The 27,205-nt window shown below is 41.0% G+C and overlaps 1 protein-coding gene across 1 annotated transcript; it reads right to left on the bottom strand.

The window, feature by feature from the left end:
* Positions 1-1,006: 1,006 nt before the first annotated feature.
* On the bottom strand, positions 1,007-27,205 carry LOC108669035 (transmembrane protein 94). Its single transcript, XM_047882241.1, has 29 exons — positions 26,973-27,205; positions 26,696-26,839; positions 26,140-26,276; positions 25,562-25,758; positions 23,306-23,572; positions 22,541-22,969; positions 22,010-22,127; positions 21,625-21,734; positions 20,788-20,792; positions 18,998-19,393; positions 18,631-18,724; positions 18,109-18,240; positions 17,092-17,171; positions 16,628-16,800; positions 16,181-16,311; positions 15,562-15,710; positions 14,865-14,975; positions 11,558-11,599; positions 10,881-11,018; positions 8,584-8,827; positions 8,096-8,304; positions 7,387-7,552; positions 6,921-7,041; positions 6,542-6,666; positions 5,651-5,997; positions 4,923-5,017; positions 4,521-4,614; positions 3,866-4,039; positions 1,007-3,550 (listed from the first exon to the last, which is right to left on the bottom strand). Exons 1-29 carry the CDS (start codon positions 27,068-27,070, stop codon positions 3,478-3,480), a joined length of 4,599 nt encoding a protein of 1,532 aa, XP_047738197.1. The 5' UTR covers positions 27,071-27,205; the 3' UTR covers positions 1,007-3,477.

The raw sequence follows: 27,205 nt of genomic DNA, 5'->3' as shown, positions 1-27,205 counted from the left end.
AGTTTCGTATTGCATGTTATTCAATCGATTGGCTTTAATTATTATCAATAAATCCGAATTTCCTTCTCCTAGATTTTCCATTTAATTAAAACAGTGGAGATATTGCAGTGCGAAAATAGCGGTTATTTCAATTATCAAGTGGAAATATTCAATCTTAATTTTTCTCTTCAACATACATCAACCGAGGAGATTCAAAATGAGCCCCTGTAAATTATGTTCATAATTCTAGTAGCTTGATTGTAAAAGGAACTAATTTAAGAGGCTCTCAGAAATGCCGAGCAGCGCGGTGCGGCGTCTCCATGGCAACGGCCGCGTCGCTGGCCGACTCGTCAACAATCAAGCGCCAGACGTAGACGCGACCGTCGCCTGGAGACGCCAGCTCACGTCTGGTCATTACAGATCATTTATTTAGAAAAACCCACGACCTGAATTATGTGCAAGACTTCAAAGGAGAGTAGGAAGACCGACTGTCCTTACGATGACGTAGGAGTGTAATTTTGACGAGTGGATTTACTTACAACTAGCCACTTGATAGAAGGGAAGGAAAATTAACATGTATAGCAGTGAAAATCAGTCTTTTAAATGCCTATTTTTCATGCTATTACGTAAGAGGGCAGTTTCACGAGGAAAATTACTTTCAGAAGATAGGAGTAACAATAAATATAACAGTGAAAATCTGTATTGAAATTAGTCCATTTTGAACATTGAGGTGAAATATTGCGGAACAACCATTATTTCACGCTTCATTTTACAAAAATCAGACATAATCACATAAAGCGTTGGATTACGGTATTAAATAATGAATGAACATTTTTAAACGAAGACGATTTCGCAAAAAGTTTTTCGAGATAATTAAGCTCAATTTAATTCAGAAAAAAAAATTAAATTTTACCCGACAATCTTCTTCGCCTGCAGCAAATGCTGCCTTATCCACGCACAAAAAAGCATAACTGCCTTAGTGGCTCAATAGATTTTATTTTACCGGCAGGATAATAAAAAAATAATATTTTGATATTTAGAGGAGATCGCATAAACAATATAAATGTCTTCTCTTGCAACACATGGGTTCTTCATTACCATTTAGCAGACGGAAATAAGATGTATGTCTCAATAACAAACAGGAGATCAAGAACTAAAAACGTCAAGGTGAATATTTTTCTGAAGTTAAAGTTAATTTTAAAATAAAACTCCAGTCATTGCTGACCCAAAAATTTAGAACAAACTGGAAGAACATACAACAGAGCCTTATGTTGGCACGCAAGACAAGAACATATATAATCAGAACCAATACTTCAATTTTATCCAAGCCCTGAATTATTGCTCGACGATCATCACAGAAAATACTTATACAAGATCACAACCCTGGTTTACACTAACACTACAAGGACAACAGGTGCACTTCTGTAGTTGCACCACCACCATTTCTATGTACCATCACTGTCTTTATGGCACATCAACGCCAGCGTTTGGTGGCCTTCATTTAAATTTGGCCTGACTTTTTTCCGTTAGAATACATTAATATGACCTTTTGCGAGACAAAGTTTTTTAGGAAATGATAATGCATTAGTTCTTATGAAAGATTAAATGGAAAAAATATCAGCAAAATCAACTTGACTAATAAACAATTATCTATCATTATGCCGCTCAAAATTATGCGAGTATATGAACATTTTCTACTTCACTACACACTAGACTCGGGTGTACAGTTCTATTTGCATCCGTAATTGGATACTGATTACGACATTGCTGTAGTAGAAACTAAAGAATATCAAAATATTAAAATTATTAGGAAGAACAATTGTTTTATTTGTTTTCCGCTAATTTGTAATAAATTCTGCACCATTTTTCAGTCGACATCGCCTCAAACGCTTGCAACCACGACACTCTGGCACTTTATTCTTGCTTATCAGACAATACAGACCGCAATAGTGATTGTGTTCACGAGTAGAAGTTTTAGCCGTAAGGTTTAAGCAACTTCAAGAATTTTACATCATGCAAAACAAAATGTTATGTAAATACAATAAATTAGTATACATAAATATCCAGAGCCAAAAATTTTTGAGAACCAATAAAGAATTTCACCCGTAGAATTGGAGCGATAAGCTCTCGAGAAAAATATTAGAAGACTCCAATACGTGAGATATTTTAAAACAGTTGACCAAACCAGCTATACGGGGTTGATCGCAGCAAGACGATCGATATGCTTTTCAGAGGATTTTAAGAAATAAATAATGAGTACAAACGGAGCATGGCTACCGTACGTTCAGAAAAATTAAGAGGCAAAAGATCATGACCTAATTTTGCACACAGAAGAGAGCAAAATTTCGAAAACAAATTTCAAAAATTCAACGTTCGTTATAAGACTCCTTACATACATTCATTTTGGCTTAGGCTGCGTTTTAACGCCATATAATAAATATTCGGAAGCAATTGAAGAACTTCGTCAACATTACAACACCACAAGTATCATAGTGAAATTAAGAAAAAAAAATTAGCATTATTTCAGCAGCTTGCCTCCAATGCACCCATTCGATTTCTATTCTTCAGATTTCTAATGTGATTCAATTACCCATGATGGGGCTCAGATCGGCTACATTTTTGGGGAAATGAAGGGTGAACCGATCGCTTAATGCTTGAGCGAATATTGGTACAGAAGACAAGGGTATTCCGCGTAATTTCAAGGTGGTGTTTAAGGTTAGGATTAGCATGAGGCCTGCCACGCTTGGCTCTCAGGATCATCAACCATCCAAGTCTCCGGAACACAAGATTTGGCACGAGCACGCAAAGCTTAAATACTCAGGCTGAAGACACATATACAAGGCCTTAGAAATATTTTTTTGAAATTTGTTCAAACTAGAATAAATATGCCCACAATGACTGAGTTGGGACTTAATATACACTAGTATAATCACAACGTACACCTTAAAATAAGTTAACAAAAGAACGTCCGGCACGACTTGGCACATTGGAACATTCGCAAGTTTATTCTTGCTGCTTTACACGACTGTTATTTCTAACTGGGTCTTAAGTAAGCGAACCGAAATTTGATTTAGTTCTAATTGAGATTTTTTTCGTTCATCTGGACTATTCATAAGTAAGCATAACAATTATGCATAAAATACTCAACAGAAATAAAGAGAATGTTTCGTGGCCAATAATTCTGATAAAATACTGCAAAAACATCAATGAATTTAAATAAAATAGCGTTGTGGTTCATTCTACCTCGATACACAATACAAAAATTTGCAAGAAATATATCTTCGGGACAATGAGTTCTAGCGAAACGAGAGCTATACATATTCTAAATGGATGATTAAAATTTGTGTAAAATCGTCTCCAGAAAATTGACCGTACGTAGAATTGGAACACGAGAACCTGCAATGCCAGAGACGTGAACGCTGGAGCTGCTTGAAAGCTTCGAGCCATTTTGCCTCGATGTGGCTGGATATTATGGTTGGATATGGTTGAAAATTCTTGTTAAAAAGGCGAGTTCATGCCAAGCTTGGTGCCGAACTCGAGTCTAGCTCTCTTCTGATAACGCACGTTGGCCCTGCAAATGAACAAAAACCATCAATAAATTGAATACAATTACGTAAATTAGGCCTACGAATAACACACATGAACTTTGCTGATAATATCTGTAACATATAAACAACTTGTGGTCATGAGCAATCTGCTGTCAATTATCTAGACTCGTTCCAAAATTTATTCTTCTTAATAAACTACCTTCTTGTGGACATGAGCAATCTTCTGTCAGTTATCTAGACCTGCATCAAAATTTAATATTCTTAGTAAACTGCCTACCTTCTTAGTAAACAATGAAATTTTTCTCTTTAAGAACACGAATGTAAGCCAATATGTGTACCTGATCTCCATCCTCTTGAGCAGTTCATTGATGGGCAGAAGCAGCAGCCCCCACAGCAGCGCCGTCAGCCACGCCTCGTCAGGCAGCGCCGTCAGCCCCGCCTCAGCAGCTCTCGCAGGCGCCGTAGCCGCGTCCCCACACACCAACCACGTGTATAGCAGCTGCAGGGTCACGCTACGGACACATGCACCACTTGTAACACTTTGAGATGAGGTTAACAAAATACCTAAATGACTTAGAAAATAACTTAAACGACATAGAAAATAACTTGAATGACACTCGTGGTGTTTATTTACTTCAGCATCATTAAAACGGTTGAGTAAGAGAACTATTATCAACGAGATACGCTCGATTAGATCGAGCAGATTTTGTAACAGGCTGAGAGCAATCAAGAAGAGTCGAGCCTTCAAGTACATTACTAACTTCATAGCGGACTTTAGCAGCTAAGGGGGCAAATTGTGAAATCAATCTTAACCCCTCTACTTCCTTAACGACTCGAAGTACCATGATTTCACAAGCTGACTAAATTACAGCGAGCAGCGCAGAGTTTCAAATTTTCTCGTCACCAATAAAATATCCATAGATGTAGAGCTTTATAACCAGCTCGTTAAGGATTATATTCAGAATGCTATAAAAATTGTAGCTTTACACTCACACGAGTGGTACGGTGACTGCCCATACGACGTTAGTGAAGGGATTCTTCTTCCAGACTTGCGACGAGCGATGCACGAACGACACCGATACCACGCCTGGTCAACACGAGGCAGATAAGCCATTAATTTGAAGACATACAACAAACGTTACTGATAATTTATATGAAAGCCGACTATGATCTTTGTACGTGAAAATAGAAAGCATACATGTAATTAAAAACATTTGGCTGTATAATTGATGCCAAATTAATAAAAAATTTGAAACTTCTTGTGTATTTGCACTCGATCCAGTCTTCGAAAAATTATTGTCAATTTTGAGCTCATGTACGAGAAACTTAAATATAAATTGTAATTATAAAAAAGCAACTAAGAGTTGTTTATTAAGCAACACGAACACAACTCACACATATAAGACAAGAATACAAAGGCCGTCCAGCACTGAACGCCGCGTACAGACGCCGCATAGTGAGGGCCCCACCCCACCAGCTGCTGCTCTCCTCTGAAGACATAAGGAAGCAATCAGGAAATTACAAGCGAGTTTCCCTGGGAAGATAATTACTATACGATATTTATCATTTGTAAATAATTTCATAAGATATTCCACATATCAATAACAAGGCTAATCATTTAGTTGGTGATCCAGTCAGCTAGTGAACTTAGTTTATGAATTTGGCAATTAGTATTGTGGGCAACCCTGAATGACTTGAAGCAAAATAGACTAAAAGGGCCTTAGATGCAGAAACACTGGATCGCTTTAAAGAACAGATAATAAATTTTCGAGCATAACATGGTAACATTTAACAGCTAACAGCGATAAAAGGGGAAGCATTAGATAATTCGGGGTGAAGACGGTAATGGGGCGCAACTGAGCTAATAGGAAGAAGGAGCAGGAAACGCCTGTTCTCTTTCCTGAGCAGGAAAGTTTAAAGAGAACAGGCGTTATGAAGTTATTTCTTATTGTGGATTTACTGGCCATCACGAACAACATGTACACGTAAACACGACTCACTGCTTGTCATATGCAACTCTGTACACGTAAACACGACTCACTGCTTGTCCTATGCAACTCTGTACACGTAAACACGACTCACTGCTTGTCCTATGCAACTCTGTACACGTAAACACGACTCACTGCTTGTCATATGCAACTCTGTACACGTAAAAACACTGGGCTGACGGCTCCACAATGGCTGCAGCTGGCGCAAGTTTCTCAATCAACGTCTCATTGCTGGAAGACGCATTGAGAGCAGCATCATTGAGGTCGATTTCAATAGACGATGGCACTGTGACGTAGGAAGTGTCCCCGGTAGGGCTGGTAGAGACATTAGCGCTGTCGCCATTAGAGCTGGCAGAGCTGGTGGAATGTCTGCCACCAACAGAATGACAGAAGCTCCTGAGGGCAAGACCACTGCAGAGCAGCAACACGAACAGAGACGGCAGGAACTTGCTGCCGTAGTGAGTGCATACATAGCGCAACAGCTGTGGACAACGAACAACAATTATGAATGCCAGGTTCGTCTTTAAGCTTGGAATCAATGAAGGATTTTATTAAAACGACATCATGTCAGAAGGAATATCAAAAACATGAATGAGACAAAAAAAGCTATAGATAATTCTTCATATTCGTAAAATCGAATGAACAATCAGAGATACCGTAGCAATTAGGTAATTAATTAAAATTCGAAATTATATACTACATATTTTCTGGCAAAAATAAAAAATTAAAACTCTGTTGCGGTAATACAGATTTAGAGGCCATTTCATTAATTTTTTTACATGTTTGGGCGAAAAAACCATTAATCACTCATTACCATTGTCACTCATAAATGACTATCACTCAGTAATAGTCATTAAAAAATTACTATCACTCATTACCATTATCACTCATAAATGACTATCACTCAGTAATAGTCATTAAAAAATGACTATCACTCATTACCATTATCACTCATAAATGACTATCACTCAGTGATACCTAGTGATTAAAAAATGACTATCACTGATTAGCCTTGAAGGAGCGGACCTGAGAGTTAGGCGCGAGGATATTCTTGCCCGTGGCGATCTTCATGACCTCAGGGTTGTGGGGCGTCGCCAGCAGCGACAGCGTCAGCAGCGGCAGCGTCACCAGCACCAGGAAACTCACGTCCACTGGTACACACACAGAACATTCAATTCAACACAGCATTACTTTGAATATTTTTATGTTCTTCAAACTCCACATTAACTATCATGACCAAGCCAATAAAATTGAGAATAACCAATGAATAAATAGCTATCAGACATTAGAGCATATTATTTATAAATACAAATCAATTTATAACTGCGCTATTATCTATAATCGTTAGAAGTCCCCGGAACGGCACGTATTAAAATAGGTGTAGCAATGGGTAGCTGCAGGTTACCGGCATGCAAGGCAGGCGGCAGGACGGCAAGCAGGGCCAGGAGCTGCAGCAGGACGAGCGTGCAGCAGCAGCCTGCCCAGAACTGCAGGCAGTTGTTGCTGCACTGCACCAGATGCCGCGCCTGCACAGTGCAGGGTTAATATTAGCTGGAAGTCGTTTAGCCAAATTCATACGTGAACCAGTTGTATATAAACGATTAATGGGCCATAAAAATTTCATAATGCAGCGAGAAACAAACGGAATTCAGAAATAATCGGCGTACGGTGCCTTTGAAATGAACGACTGAGCCGATTTTGTGTAACCCATGCTAACGTATACAACCAATCGAAGATTTATGAAAGACGTCAAGTGATAACGCCAACACCAGGTATCAGCGTTAGGTGACCCAACACCAGGTATCAGCGTTAGGTGACCCAACACCAGGTATAAGTGTTGGGTGACCCACTACCGTGTATATTTGACCCACCTTCTCAATGAGCGGCACTAGGGAAAGCGGCGACGACGTGAAGTGCAGGGCGGCGGGCAGGCAGTGCAGCCTCGTCGCCAGCTTGGTGGGCGACAGCGCGCACGACGGCTCCTCGAAGACGCGCTCGCGCATGCACACCACGGGGTACAGTGGCTCCACCCCCACGCTGAACAGACATGTACTCACAATTATAAACGTGCATCAGAAGCCGTACTACCAAAAATAATTACGAGTTTCTAACTTCGTCAGCCAATCAATGGAAGATTTTCCAGCTAAGCACGAAGCATAGACGAGAAATCGACCGCAACGTGGACTTGAGTGAGTTTAGACCGTGCGGCCCTAGGGCAGACCAGCATGAAAACCGAATTCTTTGTTATGGTTAGCAATATTGGCTTGCGAGTCACAGAGCTCCAACATGAAAATCTCGTGAAATTACACCTGATAATCAAGTTGTAACTCATCGATGGTGGGAAGCGATCCAAATAAATTCAGAAAATTTATGGTTATCATTTTCTCAAGCATCAATGAATTTGTTGTCAACGTAATTGGCTTTTCTATGAAATTTACAGTGTATTTTGACTCGTCAGAAAAATGAACAGATGAAAACGAACACATTGGTAAATTTAGCTGCAAAATTATGATAGATTTCAGCAACGCTTGGATGTTTTATTATAAGAAGACGGCAGCTGAAGTTCATAACTTGAATGACCTGGCATCAGATCTGACGAAGAGCGGAACATTGTCGAAGTTGGCGGAGGAGCCCATGACTAGAACCACTTCATCGTTCTCCTGCATGATCTCCAGCATCTGCTGAGTCGCGGATGCCGTGCAGTCCGTGAAGAGCGACACCAGCAGAGGAACGTTGTCCACGTCCTTCAGGTGCGGCCTGATGTTGTTGATTCCTTTGGGTAAGCGAGCCTGCACGACAAGTCTCTTCGTAAATAAGAAGAAAAAAAATCAGCAAGTGAAAAACGCTTGATAGAAAATTGTTTAAAATATTTTTTTGACGAAAATATTCGATTTGGGTGAACTGGAGGAATGTTTTATGTGCGGTCCGCAGAGTACGACATACTTGGACCTTGGTAGAGTGTCGCACCAGACATCCATGGGCCTATTCATACGTCGTAAATGAGACTATTCATACCTGACAGCCACTGATAAAGTAACCACAAACAAGCGAATATAAGTTACACGCACCCTATTGGACATATCGAAGTTGAAGCATGTGGAGTGATCTGAACTTTCAGTTGTATGTGAGGGCTCCCGGGAGCTGTACGAGGGATGGTGGAAGTCCTTCAGAGGGTCCTTGAGGAACCTGTCATCCTGGCCCTCGGGCTCATCAACCTCAGTCTCACCACTGAATTCTTCGATGCCAATAGTGACGGTTGCGTCGGTCGGAGTATCGCGGTGACCATGAACACCAGCGCGAGTTTTGTAGCTCCTGAGACAATGGGAACATTCACATCCAGAATAATGAAATTCCCCTCTAGGAGAGTCAGGAATCTTGGGATGACACTCAGACGTTAACAGTTGAGGACTTCCTGTACGAGACTGAGGGAAAGACTTGGGTGACTGCGGAAAGTTGACGTGTGTCGAGGGAAGCATTCCAGGATTGCGTATGGATGAGAGATGGTGTGTGTGTAGAGGTGAGTAACCGAAGTGACTGTGAAGGAGAGAGCTGTGAGGCGCAAGAGGCAAGCCAGTGTCATGGTAAGAAGGATGTGCAATGCCAGCGTCCACACAGGAAACAACACAGCCACGATGATCAAGAGCACATATAGACCTGCAACACACACGGCAGTGTTAAATAAAGCGTTACATACATCTAGCCCGATACTGAAATTGATCATGCATGAGATAACAATAAACACACGAAAAATTGACATTAGATCAATACAATCATGCAGTGTCACGGAAGACAACAAAAATTTACAGGAGTCGGTCAAAAATCGCGCAAAAACAAGCTCAGTTGATTGGTACATTAGATGAAAATTGAAAAAAACATATAGACACAAAAAACATGGTGGATTAAAGCAGTTAATTTAATTTGAAATGTCATCACAAGGTTTGGATTGAGTATTGAAAAAACAGTTATATTTGGGCTCGGAAATCTGAATTTATAGCTAACTGTACGTTGGTGTATAGAGAAATCTGTACATTGTATGTCGCTCCACACAAAAGTAGAAGAATATTTTTTATTTTGATTCATTAATCAAAAAAATCATAGATTTTTCTTTGGATTCATAAATGAATCCTTGAAAATTTTCTCGAAACGTGAGAAAGTGTAGCATTTTTCTTCATGAAAGAAAATTAATATGGAACTATTTCAACTTAATCGTCCAGGCAGCCAAACATAATATTATTTGTTAGTGAATTGAAAGAAAGCAGTTAATAAAATGACAGGATTAACAGTAAATATAAGCTTAGGAAGACATGCCTGGCCGGCAAGATGCACGGCCATCAGCCAATCATTTCAGTGAAGCAACACGCGTCCATTGTAAGCTCTGAGAGCTTCCTTGTAACGAATGACTAGCACAAAACACTGATTACAGAACATCTATCAGCTGAGGGAACATCTATCAGCTGAGGGAACATCTATCAGCTGAGGGAACATCTATCAGCTGAGGGAACATCAATCAGCTAAAACAAAGTCAAACTCTTATTCACAATCCTTTTAATTTTTCTTCGTGAAAATTACGGCCTTTCAAAAGCATGTAGAGGTTCAATCATAATAATTAATTAGTTCACTATATCATTCATAAGCTATCGATGAAATTAGAAGAACTATATATATATAGAGGAATTTACAAATGAGCCAGGGAAAGAAGCAAGTGATGCTACAAGGAGAACATACAAACACCTATCAGTTGTTCTAGCGAGAAGCAGGCATCTACATGACCTACACTGCATCTGCATGACCTACACTGCATCTGCATGACCTACACTGCATCTGCATGACCTACACTGCATTTACACGACACTGCATGATCTATACTGCGCTCTCTACTACATCTACATGCGCTATTGTGGCACGCATGGTCGGGCGGACTCCGGCCAAGCCAGCAGCCGATGTCTTCATATTCGTCATTTAAAAGAATGCAGTTGGCGGAGGAACTAACTCACGTCAGTTTGCTGACACAAAATTAGGCCGCCAAAAAATGTTGTTACAAACCCTTTCCTTAATGCATCGATCCAATATTATGTATTCTAGTTAGCCGGGCCAGCCGCTTATAAGAGAAAAACCGGGATGAACTGAACTGGTCAGTTTAATAAATTATTTCAGGATATTCGGATAAAATTGAAGACGTTGCGACGTGGTCAGCTCGACCAAAAACCGAAAAATCAACCGAAAAAACAATACTTCGTATTTTTTTCCAAACATTACCGAAAAACAATACTCACATATTTTTTCTAAATTAAATTAACGATTTGCTAACATAGCGCAGAAATGAGCACATGGTATAGGCGAGCAGACATGCGAAGACACAACTGACCCCAGGTGACGATGCAGTACTGAGGATGAGACCGAGGAGCAGACCGAGCCGTCGTCCTCGCACCTCACGCCCTCAGCCTCTACGTTGATGGCCGCGGGGGCGGAGTGGCTGCGTACCTTCATGCCGTGCAGGGCGCTCCTGAGAAAACAGACAATGTATATATTTACCATACCTAAATTACGCGCCATTTATGGCATCTTTCTGAAAAAATAACCAGAAACATCGGGCCATGATTCATAAATTTTGAATAATGCGGACAGCGAATATACCATACCAAAATTACGCGCCATTTATGGCATCTTTCTGAAATAATAACCAAAAACATCGGGCCATGATTATAAATTTCGAATAATACGTAAATGAATACCGAAAACGCAAGTACTTTTCGGGATAAGAATGAGTAACATCATCTGCATGTCAGGTTCGGCATGCACAAGTCGTTCAAAGACTTTTATGGTAATAAATAACTCTGGAGTTTTCAGGACCAGATAATTTCAATTGATGGCTTAAATATGGACGATTTAAAGAGAGAAATCTTGTGACATCCTTTTAGAGGAACGATGGGCATAAGTTACACATAATTCTGTGCATGTATAAATTAAAGGTGAAAACAAAATGCAATGGTTGCCGGGGCTTGAGATAAGAACTAATGTGAAGCACGAATTATCTTGACTTACTTGCCAGGGACCAGTCGTCGCTTGAGGCTCTTGCTACGCTGACTGCACGAGGGGAATTGAGGGGAAACGATACACCAAAAAATGAGGGATTATAATGCCCCTCGGGCAGAGAGGGAAGGAAGGTCACGGTAAAGGAGAGGTGGGTTCCCGGATACGGGGATGCATACGGGAAGGGATGTCACGGGATGTTAGCGAAGGAGGATGGCAGGCCGAAGGATCGTGGTGGATGCAAGCGGTGCAAAGCGATGATATGGAAAAAAAGCAATGCGTTGCCTTAGTCACACCAGCAATGACACGAATAGTGCATTAAAAGACGAAAAATTAATTAATATTTTCAAATTCAACTGAGCGTGCAGTGCAGTGTGAGTCAACTCTCGTCAAATCAACAGCAATTATTCTAATAAATATTGAATATTCACATTAAGTACTACATTAGAAAAATAATCCCAGCGATATTCAGTCGCTGGTAAAATTCGTCGTCGAAATAATCATTACAATGAGAATGAAAACAATATTTTTGCGGAGGAAAAAGCAAGTTAAGAATATGTTTGAAGCGAGACAAATGTTAGAGGCAGGGGTATTTGGGAAAAGTGTGAATTATTCGGAAATAATAACAAAAAAACTCCCCCACAAATCACAAAATTTGAGAGAAAGTTTTACTCCGTAGCTAGGAGGTATAAGATGATCAGAGTCTCAAATCCAGGAAAAATATAAGATAGCAGCAGAATTATTTATTAGGGAGCAGGGTACATCACACTAGTGTGACGACGACAGTAGCAGGGTTGAAAGTTAATGCACCATATATAAACGCATTAATCAATTAGGACTGAAGGAGAGATGCAAGCGAGGCATAGAGAAGAAGCAAGCAGACGTGTGGACGACACGGCGGAGTCAGAGGAGAGTTTGTTGACCGTATAGACGAGCAAGAAGTTCCAGGGCAAGCCATGTGAAGAAAAAACAGGCAATAACTGAAAAATTTATCCCAGGGTGCCATGTTAAATTAGCGATTATTGAAGTTCAGCAGCAATTATTGGGAATCATTTCACTTCATTAATAAGCGTAAACAAGCAGTTTTAATGTAGAAATTTTTAATAATATAATTAAGTCTAATCTTAAAAACCTGGCAATATCATGACTGACAGTTTCATATGTCGGTGTTCATTAAACATGCTAAGAATTCAATACTTTCACAAAGAAACTGACAGGAGGAAAAATCTTAAACAAAATAAAACAAATATAGTTGAAATAGAAGAGTTGAGTTAACAGGATTAAAGCGTTTCATCATTTTTCTGCATACATAACATAAGTTTCATCGAACCTCATCACAGAATGGATCAAATTTCCATGATGAAAGATTTAGCAAGAAACAATCGAAAAAATCTAAAACTTTCAAACGTCTTAAAAGTTAACTTGAAACTTCGATTAGGCTTGCAAAATAAGACTTGAAATAATTTATAAACATGTGCAATATTATTCCAAAAATTGAAGCGAGAAACCAGTAATAAAGCTGGCAGTGGAACTAGAAAGCTGGCCGGTCATGGAGGACGCTGGTTACGATACTGCGTGAGACATCGGTGTTCACGACTCACCTCCCTCGACTGGGTGCCAGCCAGTGACATGGCGTGGAGAAGCAATTGTCATTCATGAATGTCAGTGAATAGTACGGGCAATGACAGAACGACAGTACAGCCTCGTGAATGTCAGTGAATAGTACGAGCAAAGACAGAACGGCAGTGCAGCCTCGTGAATGTCAGTGAATAGTACGAGCAAAGACAGAACGGCAGTGCAGCCTCGTGAATGCCAGTTAATATAAGGTTCAAGCTAAGTGGGGTAGTTTACTTCAGGGTAATATTCACATTTGGCGTAATAACTTGAACTCAGTAGCCGGTCACAAGCAACTTTTACTCAGGCCGCCAATCCATAAGTTTGCCATACCTGTAATCATTACATTTGTATAACCTTTGAAACATTTAAGGGGCAATGCTAATTTTTCTTGTATCCACTCCAGTTCTGGTTGGGGAGACTGTCCGATACACTCGAGTTAACAGCAAAACTATCGAGACTAACACAGCATTCTGTCTTCCTCATAAGACCTATTAAACTACCAAGTCTTGTCAGTTCTCTGATTCTACCCCCAGTCGCCTGGAATTCATCTGTCAGTCGTCTATGATTCTACCGTCAGTCGCCTGAGATTTAACCGTCAGTCGCCTGGGATTTAACCGTCAGTCGCCTGGGATTTAACCGTCAGACGCCTGAAATTCATCCGTCAGTCGCCTGGGATTTAACCGTCAGTCGCCTGGGATTTAACCGTCAGACGCCTGGGATTTAACCGTCAGTCGCCTGGGAATTAACCGTCAGTCGCCTAGGATTCTACTGTCAGTCGTCTGTGATTCATCCGTCATTTGCCCAGGATTCTACCGCCAGTCGTCTGTTATTCTACCGTTAGTCGTCTGTAATTCTAGCGTGGGCTATCTGCACTCCTTCGAAGGATCTTGCCTTGTTCCTCCAGAGATTTCACCTTATATTGGTTACTAAGTTGAGTATTCATTCCTGTATCTTTGTCCATTCCTTTCTATCCAATTAAAATTTTGTTATCCGTCCATCATTCCCCATCAATTCGATTGATGCCGTTCAGCCTCAGAGATAACCTAGCCTTGGATAGTTCGAGCAATCACTGAGCGAGAATATGAATGAGACACAAAAATTGTAGACGTAAATAAATATTCAAGTCGGGAATAATACCATGTTGAAAAATCAAGGCCTACAAACTAAGCCAACATTCGTTCCTTCGATGAAAGTCGCATGAAATATTTAGCGAGACAGCAACAGGCAAGCAGCAGAGTGACGAACAATACCATAAATTTGGTTCAAGTAAAGTTAGGTTTTAGAAGGTGTGTTATAAAAAAGAGTTTTGAAGAGAATTAGAGATGAGATATGTTAGAAATAATTAGAATTAATAGGTAACTGTTCTTTGTATGGACGAGCGTTTAATTTGTCACTGTAAATTTAGTGTCCAGTGAATATTTGACCAGAACAGACGTAAGTAAATTACAGCCTTATTATGACAGACGTCATAATAGGATTTTCTAATCTTTATGGAGTATAAATCCTCTATAATCATATACATAGAGTATTCTGAACTGACCGCTTGAAGGGTAAGAAAAAGTAAATTAATGAAAGTTTGATTTTCACCTGGACTTTGAAGTTTGATTTTCACGAAGTTTGATTTCACATGGACTTTAATATAATAAAAGTTTAACATTCACCTGGACTTTGAAGTTTTATTTTTACGAAGTTTGATTATCACCTTGACTTAGGCCGCGCGCTGGCAGCGGTGAGCGTCTCCTTGCAGGCACGCGGCAGCGACTGTCCTGACGCGCGCAGTGACGCACACGCTGCGCTGCCGTCGCCACTGCCTCTGCGTAACAAATAATTCTGCATCAGCCCAAAACTTATAATTACGTAATATTCCAATATTTCAACATTTATCGAATATACAAACGAAAATGGCGATAAATCAGATATTTACACTGAAATTAGTGAAATGTTAATCAGTGACAGTATTCTTACGAGTGTCAGTGTTATAAATGCACGTTAAAATAACCTACGAGTCTACGAGTGTCTGAATTGCAAGGCCAGTCTGAATCAACCGAGTTCTTTAACGGACCACATGAATATAGCAGAGCAACGGGCTACACCCACACACGGGCTACATCCACACACGAGCTACACCCACACACGGGCTACACCCACACACGGGCTACACCCCCACACACGGGCTACACCCACACACGGGCTACACCCCCACACATGGGCTACACCCACATACGGGCTACACCCACACGGGTTACACCCACACACGGGCTACACCCACACGGGTTACACCCACACACGGGCTACACCCACACGGGTTACACCCACACACGGGCTACACGCACACACGGGCTACACGCACACACGGGCTACACGCACACACGGGCTACACGCACACAAACCACACGCACTTATTCTTGTCATCCAGCAAGGAGATGTGGCAGTTCCAGCCGCTCTCCAGTCCCATCTTCTCAGAGAAAACTCGGGAGCGCAGTTCGTTTTCCTTGCTGAAGTGGACGAAACGAATGCAAGCTGATTCCAGCTGCTCTATCAGCTGAACCTGGAACAAAAGGCGGTAAGAATAACAGTAAATATTTATCTCTAAGATCCATCAACAAGATATAATGGTTCTACAATTGCAAAACTTTGTCATGCATTTCAGAATGTGAAGAATAACGGAGGGCATGGGTAGTATAAGTCTGAGGGAAATCATTACCAGCAGTCTGAATTTTACTCAAGAGATACTTCATAAAAATTCTCGCCTTTTTCATGATTTGGTCATTTCCTGCAGGGTATTACGAGTTACCTATTAACGAGAAACTAAAGCATGGAATTTTCCTGGAAATCTACCTTGAGCGCGTAACTATTCAATATCATTCGGAATACATAAGAATTATAAACGGAAAACAGAGCTTTGAGCGTGTGTCTATTGAATAGACACACGCTCAAGGCTTTGTTTTCTTTTTTTCTTATTTTCCTTGTTTTTTTTATTTTCAATAGGGAATGTAATAATGAGCGAGTGGCACTAACCATGTCAATCTTGGCCTGGTACTGCATGGTGACCATGCCGATGAAGATCTGCTTGCACTGCATGTGGAAGAGATCGTCGACGTCGTTGACTTCTTCGTACTCCGTGTGCGCCTCGTCACCAAACAGCGCCTCTGAGACAAACTAAATCTGGTCAGCGCATCACAGTACAAGCATAACGTGAAAACTATTGCAACAATAACGTATATTATTTCCGTTTAAAATCTTCAGTATCCGTCGATAGTCGATAGATAGAATTACCTGTGCTGTTGTAGGACGTGGGGCTGCGGGTGTAGAGGTGGGCTAGGTCAGTGGGCAGCTCACCTGTGCTGTTGTAGGGCGTAGGGCTGCGGGTGTAGAGGTGGGCTGGGTCAGTGGGCAGCTCACTTGTGCTGTTGTAGGGCGTAGGGCTGCGGGTGTAGAGGTGGGCTGGGTCAGTGGGCAGCTCACCTGTGCTGTTGTAGGGCGTAGGGCTGCGTGTGTAGAGGTGGGCTGGGTCAGTGGGCAGCTCCATGTAGAGGTGGGTTAGCTCGGTGTTCACCACGCAGGGGCTGGGGCGGTACGAGAACGCCGTGCAGTACGCGGACAGCGCCGTGCGCTGATAGAACTCCAGCAGCTTCTTCCTGAACAATATATTGAAAATAATTAAGTGAAGGATGAAGCGCGTCCTTATATTCTGATTCAGGTGGTCAACGTCACCCTTCGACTATTTATAATGACTCGTGTTAACAGGCCTATGAAAATACTGGCGACGGTTGATGATCTAAGCGAAATTAAATAGTGTTATTTTTAATACAATATAAACAACAATGATAAGGGCAATGCTTAGCCTGCTAACTAAGAGATCTACGAAGATAAAACTAAATCCCTAATCTCATCTCACGGAGGATCGAAACAATATTTAAAATGATCACCTGTCTTTGTCAGTGAGCGGGGTTAGGTCTGAGCCGTCCCAGTAATCTGAGCAGGAGTCCAACACGATGTCGGCGGTGCCCTGGAGAAAGCAATAAGACAAGACCTGTTATTTTCGTGAATGCTGCACGGCAATTCAAATCATGAATTATTGATAGTTACAACCTCTATCATATAGCCAAAAATGTTTCGAAATGTATAGCCAAAAATTTTTCGAAAAAAATATCTATTTCTAAGACTTACGATTCTTGTCAATCAAGCACTCCACATATCGTATCATTTTTCCTAATAAATTTTGTACAGCTGCGTATGTGTGGCCATACATCATCTAAATACAGCCCTCACAGTTATATAACAAGAGGAAATTATATTTTATGCAACCGAATATATTTAGTTATGGACACGAAAACATGAAATGATCAGTTAAGATCTTTTAATAATATTTTCACAATCTAGGTGGGAATAGCATCAATATAACGAAACGATGAATTTATTGTACTAAAGCAATGAATTTATTCGTACTAAACCCTATGCCCAGCAGCGGGGAAAAGCGTTTCAAATACCCATTGTTAACATTTCAAGACGTACAAAGTAAGTATACCTTCTTGCTGGGGAAACATTAACCCCCCAAAGCCTAGACAACTTCACGTACAAAAGCTCGTTGAAGCTCTTGTACATGAGCACGTAAATGAGCTCAATGATAGCCCTCAATGTCGGGTTCACTCACACACACTTGGCTAGTCTATCCCAAGTCTCACACCGCCTCACTCATGTGCTCCAATGATGAATGTCATCAAATTAAAACACGCCCACAACTCAGCCGCGGTGATATTCACTCGTTACATTCTAAAGGAAACTAGCAAACATTCTTGTCTGAACTGGTATCAGAAGGAGACAGAAGCATGCACATGCAGATTATGCATGCACATGCAGACCGTGCTTACACGCACATGCAAATCATGCATACACACACAGAGATCATGCATGCGCTATGAGCAAGCCATAAGGAGAAAGGAGACCTGCGTGAGGAGCTCCAGCTTGTGCGTGTTGGCGTCCCTCATGAGCACGGACACGAGGTGAGGGAAGGGGAACTTCAGCTTGGAGACCATCAGCGACCTCGCCAGCCTGCCCTTACTTGCCAGCTCTGAGGGCTGGTCAACGTCTTATTACTGATATGATTTACCCTGCATCATGATCTTATAGAGATTTAACAACTAATTAATGTTTCCTGTTCCCTTTACTAGCCAGTTCTGAGGGCAGGTCAACGTCTTATTACTGATATGATTTACAAGGAATCATGATCAAATACTTATAGAGATTTAACAGCTAATTTACATGTTTCCTGTTCCTCTTACTTGCCAATTCTTATGGTTGGTCAACGTGTTATTAACGACATGTTTTACCATGAATCACGAACTAATAAAGTTCATTAAGATGTGTACCTTTCAAACACTATAAGTAATATTTCAACGACAGAGAATTCATGATTTGTATTGCACGAACACAGGAAAAATACAGCATAGGTCCTAGCTGGCACCCACCACGTGTCTGAACACGGAGAGCTGATGCTCGAGCTTGAAGGGGTCTTGGGCTGTGAGCGAGAAGCCCATCTGGCGCGCCAGCTCGCATAGACATCTGAAACATTATCAAATTACTGAATATACTACAATTCTGTTCCCTAGATTCAAGTCAATGCAAATCACTCACCAAATATACTGCAAAGCAGACACTCAGCGAATTCAGTCAAAATACAAAATTAAAACAATGAACCAGAAAAAATCACAGAATTGGGGTTCTTGCATATACTAGCAAAACGTGGCGAGTGTAGGCCACTATTCACAAACTTGTTTTCTGCCAAAAAAATATAATTTCCAGGGTAAAAAGCAAGAAAATTTGCCAAATTCTCGCCTTCGCTGGGAGACGGGCACCAGGTCCTGGGTGTAGGCTGCCTCGTTGGCGAGGTGGCCGCAGAAGGCGGTGTAGTGCGCCTGCGTGTCGGGGTGGCAGGTGTTCAGTAGCACCGACAGCCCCAGGGGCTTCAGGGAGCCAAGGAAGTCCCGCCACAGGGGCTCGTCAAAAGACAGGCCAAAGGGAGTGGCGTGGTCGTGAGTGAGGGACAGAAGGATGGGTTCAGACTCGACAGCTGGTGGCAAGTGGTCAGGAAACTCCGGGCTGACAGTGTTGGCAGATGGCAGGGTGGAGATGTCAGCACCGTCGGTGTTTCCTCTGCCGACGCTCACGAGATTATCCGAGAAGGCATCTTCGTCAGCAGCGAGGGAGCCGCTGCTCGAGTGGAGGTTTGTCCTGTTAGCGACAGTAGGGAGTTGTAAATACTTTAGGAATATCTAAGCAATTCTTATCAACCAAACAAAACACTGATTCCCGATGAGTATATTTTTGTCAGTCTGTCACCGGACGTTCGCCGCAACCTTTAATCTTGTCGGATTGTCTCGAGCCTTACGGCCAAACGCAGGCAACTATCTTGTAAAAATATGATGACTTAGCTAAAATGCACTTTATTGCACTAGGATTCTGTCAATTAAAACTTCGGTTAACACGGATAAAACTCGACTTTTATTTCAGTAAAGAACACTTTAAAACAGGCACATTCAAAAATAGGATTAACGTAATAAAATAGAGTGAACAAGCTTTCCGAGTGCAGCCACGATGTCTAGAGTTCGGGCATAATTTCACAAGCAAGTCAACAAGGCAGAGTGAGCTCAGCGAGAACCTCACTGTAGGGCTGGCGGGACACGAATGACTTCTTAACCCACAGCCACACAGACCTGACCTCGCGCTACGTAGCTCCAACTGCAGTAAGGTCTGATTATAAAGTTACTGGCGCAGCTTCGCCAGACGCCACATATGGCACATAATAATTTAGCCAAAAGAACAAAAATGCACATGGGAATAAATTATCGTATCAATCGAGCAATAAATATTTGTGAACGATGTTCATCGTTCACTAGTCGAACACACGGAAGGTTCGTCACGATAGCGGAGCTGCACACGAACAGAGTTGATTATGTGCACCTACTGAAATCATTATGAAAATAGACTCAATTTTTAATGTGTAAATGGGTCAGCTCTTATTTTCATTAGAGCTAAACCACAAATATGCTCCATTGTTATACTCGTTGATTGTGTAGAGTGAGGTAAATAATTCATGAATCTGTCTAATAATAAATAATACAATACAATAAATCAATAATGCACTTGCGTTGGAATAAATAATAAGATAAGGCTGCAGTCGCAATGCAATATAAATACAAGTACGGCAGAGAGACAGAAATTTGTTTTGCTGAGGTTTCGGCTGGCATTGAGAGAAGCGTCAGCACCGATCATGATCTCAATGAGATCTCTGGTCCCCAGATATTGCCATTCGAAATAATCACAATCTGAGTTCGCAGAACAGAAACTGTTCACATTTAAGCATGAAATTCACGATCTGGCCATATCAGGGCGTTATAACGATGAATTTGAACTGAATGGCAATGAAACAAGGACATGACTTTGACCTCTTGCGCACCATAAAGGTGCGATTCAGTGGGGGGAGGACTCACTTGCTCTTGGCATGGAGGGGGACTCACTTGCTCTTGGCATGGAGGAGGACTCACTTGCTCTTGGCATGGAGGGGGACTCACTTGCTCTTGGCATGGAGGGGGACTCACTTGCTCTTGGCATGGAGGGGGACTCACTTGCTCTTGGCATGGAGTGGATCCCTTGTGAATCAAGTCACAAAAAGTTCAAGAATCGGCAACAGGCCATGGGCCTATTTCTTCAACGCCGACACTTCTATTCTATTCTATTCTAAGGCCCTATTGTGTGGGAAAAACATGTAATCTGTACGTAAATCTAATAAATTAATTGCGGAAATCTTTTCCATTTGCATTCATTGCTTACATGATTTTCAATTTCAGTGGACATATATCAAAAATTTCTGCTGGAGCTTCGATAGAAGTTTTAATTTACTTCGTCACCTTCATTCTATTCATGTCAAGTATATTCGTTGAATTATATGATATATTAAAGGCATATTTCAGTTTAATTCAAGTTGTCTAGCATTTTTAGTAGTTTGAAGCTTCCATCTAACTATCAGAGCCTTCATCCATACGGTTCCAATTTAAATTGCTGTTGATTAGCAGTTTCAGGTTACAGTGATTTATATAGAATCATTGTATATTTTTATCCCCATGGCATCTAACTCTCTTATTATCTATGGAAGTATAAGCAAAACCATAAACGAAAACTTTTAGGAAGGCTATATTAATTGCTACTGTATTTGGTGCTACACAAATGAATTAGTTATGAAGCGTGAAGTTTAAATCTATCTTTTTTTGAGGCTTCACTAATTTTCATTCCAGATTGAATGACATCTTATGAGTGAAGTGTGAAGATCCAATCAAATTCTATCCGAGGCTGCAGGAATTAGGTTATTTTTTGCTTCCCCATTGATCTGTTTCTTAGTGATAAAGTTTCAAGTTTGATTGTCCTTTGCAGGAACACTTCCTTCTCAGGCAGGTGCAGGGACTGACCGTGAGGGAGGCGAGGACGTGCAGCAAGTTGGAGCTCCTGACGCAGGTGTTGGGGCGGCCCAGGGCGAGCTGCAGGACGTGGGGCCACACCTCGGACCAGCGTACGGCTCCTGCAACACAATGGTACTGTATTATAATGATCCTGCAACACAATGCTTCTGTATTATAATGATCCTGCAACACAATGGTTTGCTACACAATGCTCCTGCTACACAACGCTCCTGCAACACAATGCTTCTGTATTATAATGATCCTGCAACATTTTTTTTTTTTTGAGCTATGTAAGGGCAGGTCAAGGAGGTGTCTGGATGCCGCTGCGGGCAGGTCAAGAAGGATGCTGCCAAGGGCAGGTCAAGGAGGTGCCTCGCTGCCCCTGAGGACGTACCAAGTTTGGGGGAGTCTGAGCCCCGCGACCCGTCCTCAGTGGGGGAGGGAGGGTCAGGGGGGCACAGGTGGGCAGAGTCTTGCCCCTCGCCCCCGTCCGAGTGACCACTGCCACGCCTCTGAGACAAAAACCATCATCATAATCGTTTATGCGCTTGACACTCACTGATTGTGATCATAGCTATCTTGCGCTAGCATCCTAATTATGAATAATATTTGCACACCATGTTAGCATCCTAATTATGAATGACATTTGCATACTACATCTAAAAATAATAAAGTTACTGGTTAGATTACATGCAATAATATAGTCAAACGAAAACTGCATTTTCCACTTACTATTTTGTTTATTGTCATCCGTTATTAGAAGCTTTTCAAAATATTTTAAATGCCAACTCAATATATGTGTTGTTACTTTTGCGATAGCCAGTTCAAAATTAAGTGGAGATGAGATTTTATTGCCTTGACGAAAATCGGAATTTATTAACTTCAACGATCAAATAAATAAAGGAAAATCCATTAAGATGTTTACCTTCCTGCCGAGCCCGTTGCTAGCGTCAGCGCTGTGGCTGTGACTTGTTTTGCCTGCAGCTGATGCGTGCAGCGACAGCACAATCGAGGACGACACGATCCTGAACACGGACCAAACACACGGCAGGAGCAGCGGCAGCAGAGGCAGCACCACACAGAAGGGCACTAGGAACAGCGCCTCCATCAGGTCCCCGCACGCTAGGCTCTCTCCTGTAGAGGCTGCGTCACTGAAGCAGCTCTGGCCGCCGGTCTCGGTCACAGGATCGGAGGGACTTTCAGTAGCTACAAGCCCAGCGCTGTCGTGTGACGGTAAGGATGTGACGTGAGAGGAGTTGTACGGGAGGCTGTAGTAAGACGGGTGAGGTGACAGTGCAGAATTCAGCCAAACTCCGTAGTAGAGTCGAGTGCCGTTTACCAACATGCAGGTGACCTGGCGAGAAGTCAATGAGTACCGGTAATACTTTTAAAACCTAACAAAAAATTAGGTATATTCTAATATGAAAAAACTTTTCATGGATGAATGAAACTTCCAATTCTAGAAAAAGGTCTTGAAAATAAGGTCAAAGAAGAAAAATGGAGAGGTTCTATTGGGTGAAAGTATGAAATTCGTGACAGAGAAACTAATTTCTTTCACTAAAACAACAGTATAATATTGGGTATGTTAAAAACACTACCTGTACCTACGCAATATCTCCATATATTATTATAACGAATTAAAAATGTACGAAATAAATAAATAAACTGATCAGATAATTGTAAATCTCACGAGCAAAACTGGCACAAGTATGGCCTCCATGACCCAGGCCATGACGTTCCTCTGCTTCTGGTGGACCGACACAGGACGTTGCGCGGCCTCCTGCAGGAGCGTGCGCAGCACAGGAACAAAGGGCGTCTGCAGCACGCGGTGCGCCTTGGGCACATTCGGGAGCCGCACTTTGGGCGACGCGAGCGCCTCGCCGCTCTGGCCCTCCACGGACGTCGAGTAAATCGAGCCCGCCAGCAACGTGCCGCACTCTGCCAGGGGCTCGTTGTGCTGTGCAATTAAATAAAATGAAAACTAAATGAACATAAAAAATAATACAAATACGTAAACACAAACATAAAATAAAATAAAGAGAAAATGAAAAATGAAATAAAATGAAAGAGTCGGAAAGTATCAATTTAGTCAGAAAAAGAGCCACTGGATGTTCGCCGCACTTTTCAATGTTGCCAGGCGGCCGCGATCTATACGGCCAAACGTCGGTAGTAACTATCTTGTTAAAATTACTGAACTGAATAAAATTTCAATCGCTGGTATTTTTTGCACTTGGTTGTTCATTAAAACTATAGTTCAACCGGATAAAACGTAAATTTCTTCAGTAAAGAACATTTTAAAAGCAACACGTTTAAAATAGCAAAACCCAGCGTAACAGACATTAAACTGCTTTATGAAACTTTTAAAGCACAGCCACAAGAACTACGTAGCGTTGGGGCACAAGATCGCTAGTGGCGCAACAGAGCGAGGTGGGTTCAGGCAGCACCTCGCAGTAGGGCTGACGGGACACGAATAGTGACAAACCACAGATTTTTTAGAATCCATTCATTTTAATTTCCTCATCTACTCAAGATTTGGACCAATTTCTTTTATTTGATAATGTTGGTATCCATGATACTTTGCTGGTCTACTTATGGGAAATGAACTTGAGTCTAAAAAATATAACTCAGTACTCACTGCAGTGAGTGACAGCGAGCGCATTTTCTCGTCGACGAAAACGTGACGGACGGACGGACAGACAGACAGACAGACGGACATGACGAGCACTACATCGCCTTTTTTTACCATAAATGAGAAAATAAGCTAAAAACTCTCTGCTTTGCCTGAGAGTTTTAAGAGAGAGAGAGAGTTTAGATAGAGTTAACAGTGAATGAGTTCCATAGTTCTAGTATTATAGACTTTATACATAGTGCAAAAATAATCACGCAAAAGAAAATTTTCTTCCAGGAAAATTAGAAATGGCGAATGATAGCAATTTATAAAAAGATTTTTTTTTTTTTGGTTAGAAATGTAAGTCAGAAATGACACAAATGGATATCCCGGTTAAACAACGCTGTCATTTTAAAATAGTTAAAATTGAAAATCACGATCTACAAATTTTGTCTATATAGTTTACAAAAATATAAACTGGCAATCTTTCAAGATTTCCACCGTGATTTTAAACTCAGTTACAAACTTTTTCGAGACAGGCATCTGTATTTAGATTCAGAAAAGAAAACTATGACTATACCGTACTACAAGAAGGCAAATGACGTATCTCATTTCCTGATACAAAAGGTAATAATTCTGTCAGAAATTTGAACATAGAGTTTTTCAGCTAAAATGGAAAGGAAATAACATAAAAGAAAGTTTTCATCTTAAAATTTCTTTACCTAATATTAACGAAAAGCCATAAATTTTTCTTTATAAGTAAATCTTTATGGTAATTCTCAAAGGGCATAAATGTTGTACATCTTCTGTACCAATTTCCTATTACCATGTTATCCTTATTCAACCATATTATTTTTGCATGACCATATTATCTTTTTACTATCAAATTATCTTTGTACGTCCGTGTTATCTTTGTACTGCCATAAAATGATGGGTGACCTCGACCACTGACAGGGTGACTTCGACCACTGACAGGGTGACTTCGACCACTGACAGGGTGACTTCGACCATTAACGGGAAGACTTAGTCCAGTGACAGGGTGACTCAAATAATTTTTAGCGCTTACGGTTGTGTGACACAAATATTCACGTAGTAAATACAGCATATTAAATATATCTCTTTATTGCATTTGTAGGTTATCTCATTGTACTTCATGACCCATCAACACAGTTTTCCCAGGAAAATAACTTTTTGTGTATAGGGTTTTCTTCTCCTAAATGGCAAAACTTTCTAAGTCACCCTGTCAATGGCCTAAGTCATTTCCTATAATGGTGCCCATATTGTCATTGTACAACCATATTCTTTAGAGTCCTAAAACAATAGTTCTTTACTACTCACAGGTCCCATAGGCACGCAGTCGGCCATGAGCTTCTGTCCTGGTCGCAGCATGACGGTGTCGCCAGCAACAAGCAGTGCAGCAGGCAGGTTGACAACCATGCCGTCCCTGACACACCACTGCAGGCTGATGCACGGTGACTGCGGTGAGTGCAGGTGAGGGTAGTGTCGTGCTGACCACTCAGTGTACCCTGCTTCTGCTGGAAACCCAAGGCCAACTTAAAGTAATACGCCATATGGTATATAACATATAGTATTTCTCACAGAACATCATAGTAGAAGTAATTTGAGAATGTCTCATTAGTGGATGTATCAGAAAATTGTTTTAAATACAAATATTAAATTATTTTTAAGGCCAAAAAAATTATAAACACTCTAAGATATCTGAAATATCCACCAAGTTTCAAGGTCACATAATCCGTTTGGGGCATTCATTCTGACAACCAGAATCCACCCAAAAATGTACCACAGCATTTGAAAATTAAACCTTAAAATTCACCCAATTTTATTCTAAAATGAACACAAACAAGTTGAATTCTAGGAAAAAAGACTCACACACAAAAAATGGAATGGTAACGAACATTTTATGAGAGCCAGTAGGTCAGAAGCAAGAGTGGTCATCTCTGAGTGACGTAAATAGGCTTCCCTGAGCACAATGGTGACGTCGAGACACCACAGCAACATGAGCAACAAACCAACTCCAGCCACGCAAGAAAACCTGGATAAGGAAACATGTTTAGTATTCAAATATTCGTTTTTATTCCTATGGGCAATCATAGGAGAACTACAAAGAACAAAATGAATTTCATGCATTCACTGCAAATTCTTCAGGAGATTTGCTGATAGTTGATTAATAAATTTAGCAAACTATACCTATTTTGAAGAAATATTTAATTACTAACTAAAAGTTTGCTATATTTTATTTTTTGTACAGTGAATGGTGACAATTGATAGTATATCAAGAAAACATCAGTGATATTAAAAATAATATTCAAGTTAGCCTCTAATAGAAATGAATACAATTAAAAAACTTCATTTATCTAGTGTGATGAATAGGTACCACTTAATTAGAAATTTGCAAAACTAGCCTAAACAAATTCATGCATATCACACACATAAATATTGAAACCTGAGCACCTGATGCTGTTGCTGTCAAGCAATCCCACAATGAGGAAAACCAAGGCAGCACAGAGGAATGCCACACCAGCAGGCCATCGGAACACAGAAAGTGTACTACGGTGTCCAAATGCCTCCAATAAAACTGTGTGCCACAGCTTCCATCTGTAGGAATATGCCATTGACTATTCTGGAGGAATTACATTCTCAAAAAATATAAGTTTGGTATTATTCAAAATAATATACATGGGCAACAACAGATAAAATTTAAAATGGAATCACCAGTACTAGAGCTCACCTGTTAGGATAAATATGATCTTGAATAACACTGTTGAGGTCATCATGGAGATGAGTCAATGCTTCATAAGTGGTACGGCCTTTGGGGATTTCCTCCATTCTGCCAGGATACTCAGCTAAGTGAGCAGCTGGTCAGTGAAATTCTACTTCTAGCAATTACATCAGAATATAAGCCCAACATAGTTCAAACATGAAGCAGTGATGCACATTTATTTTGGAGAAAAATCAATGATC

The sequence above is a fragment of the Hyalella azteca genome, unplaced genomic scaffold, assembly GCF_000764305.2.
Source record: "Hyalella azteca isolate HAZT.00-mixed unplaced genomic scaffold, Hazt_2.0.2 contig10017, whole genome shotgun sequence".
Taxonomy (NCBI): Eukaryota; Metazoa; Arthropoda; class Malacostraca; order Amphipoda; family Hyalellidae; genus Hyalella; species Hyalella azteca.
Note: the sequence above shows the minus strand (reverse complement) of the source record. Positions and strands in the feature narration are given on the sequence as shown.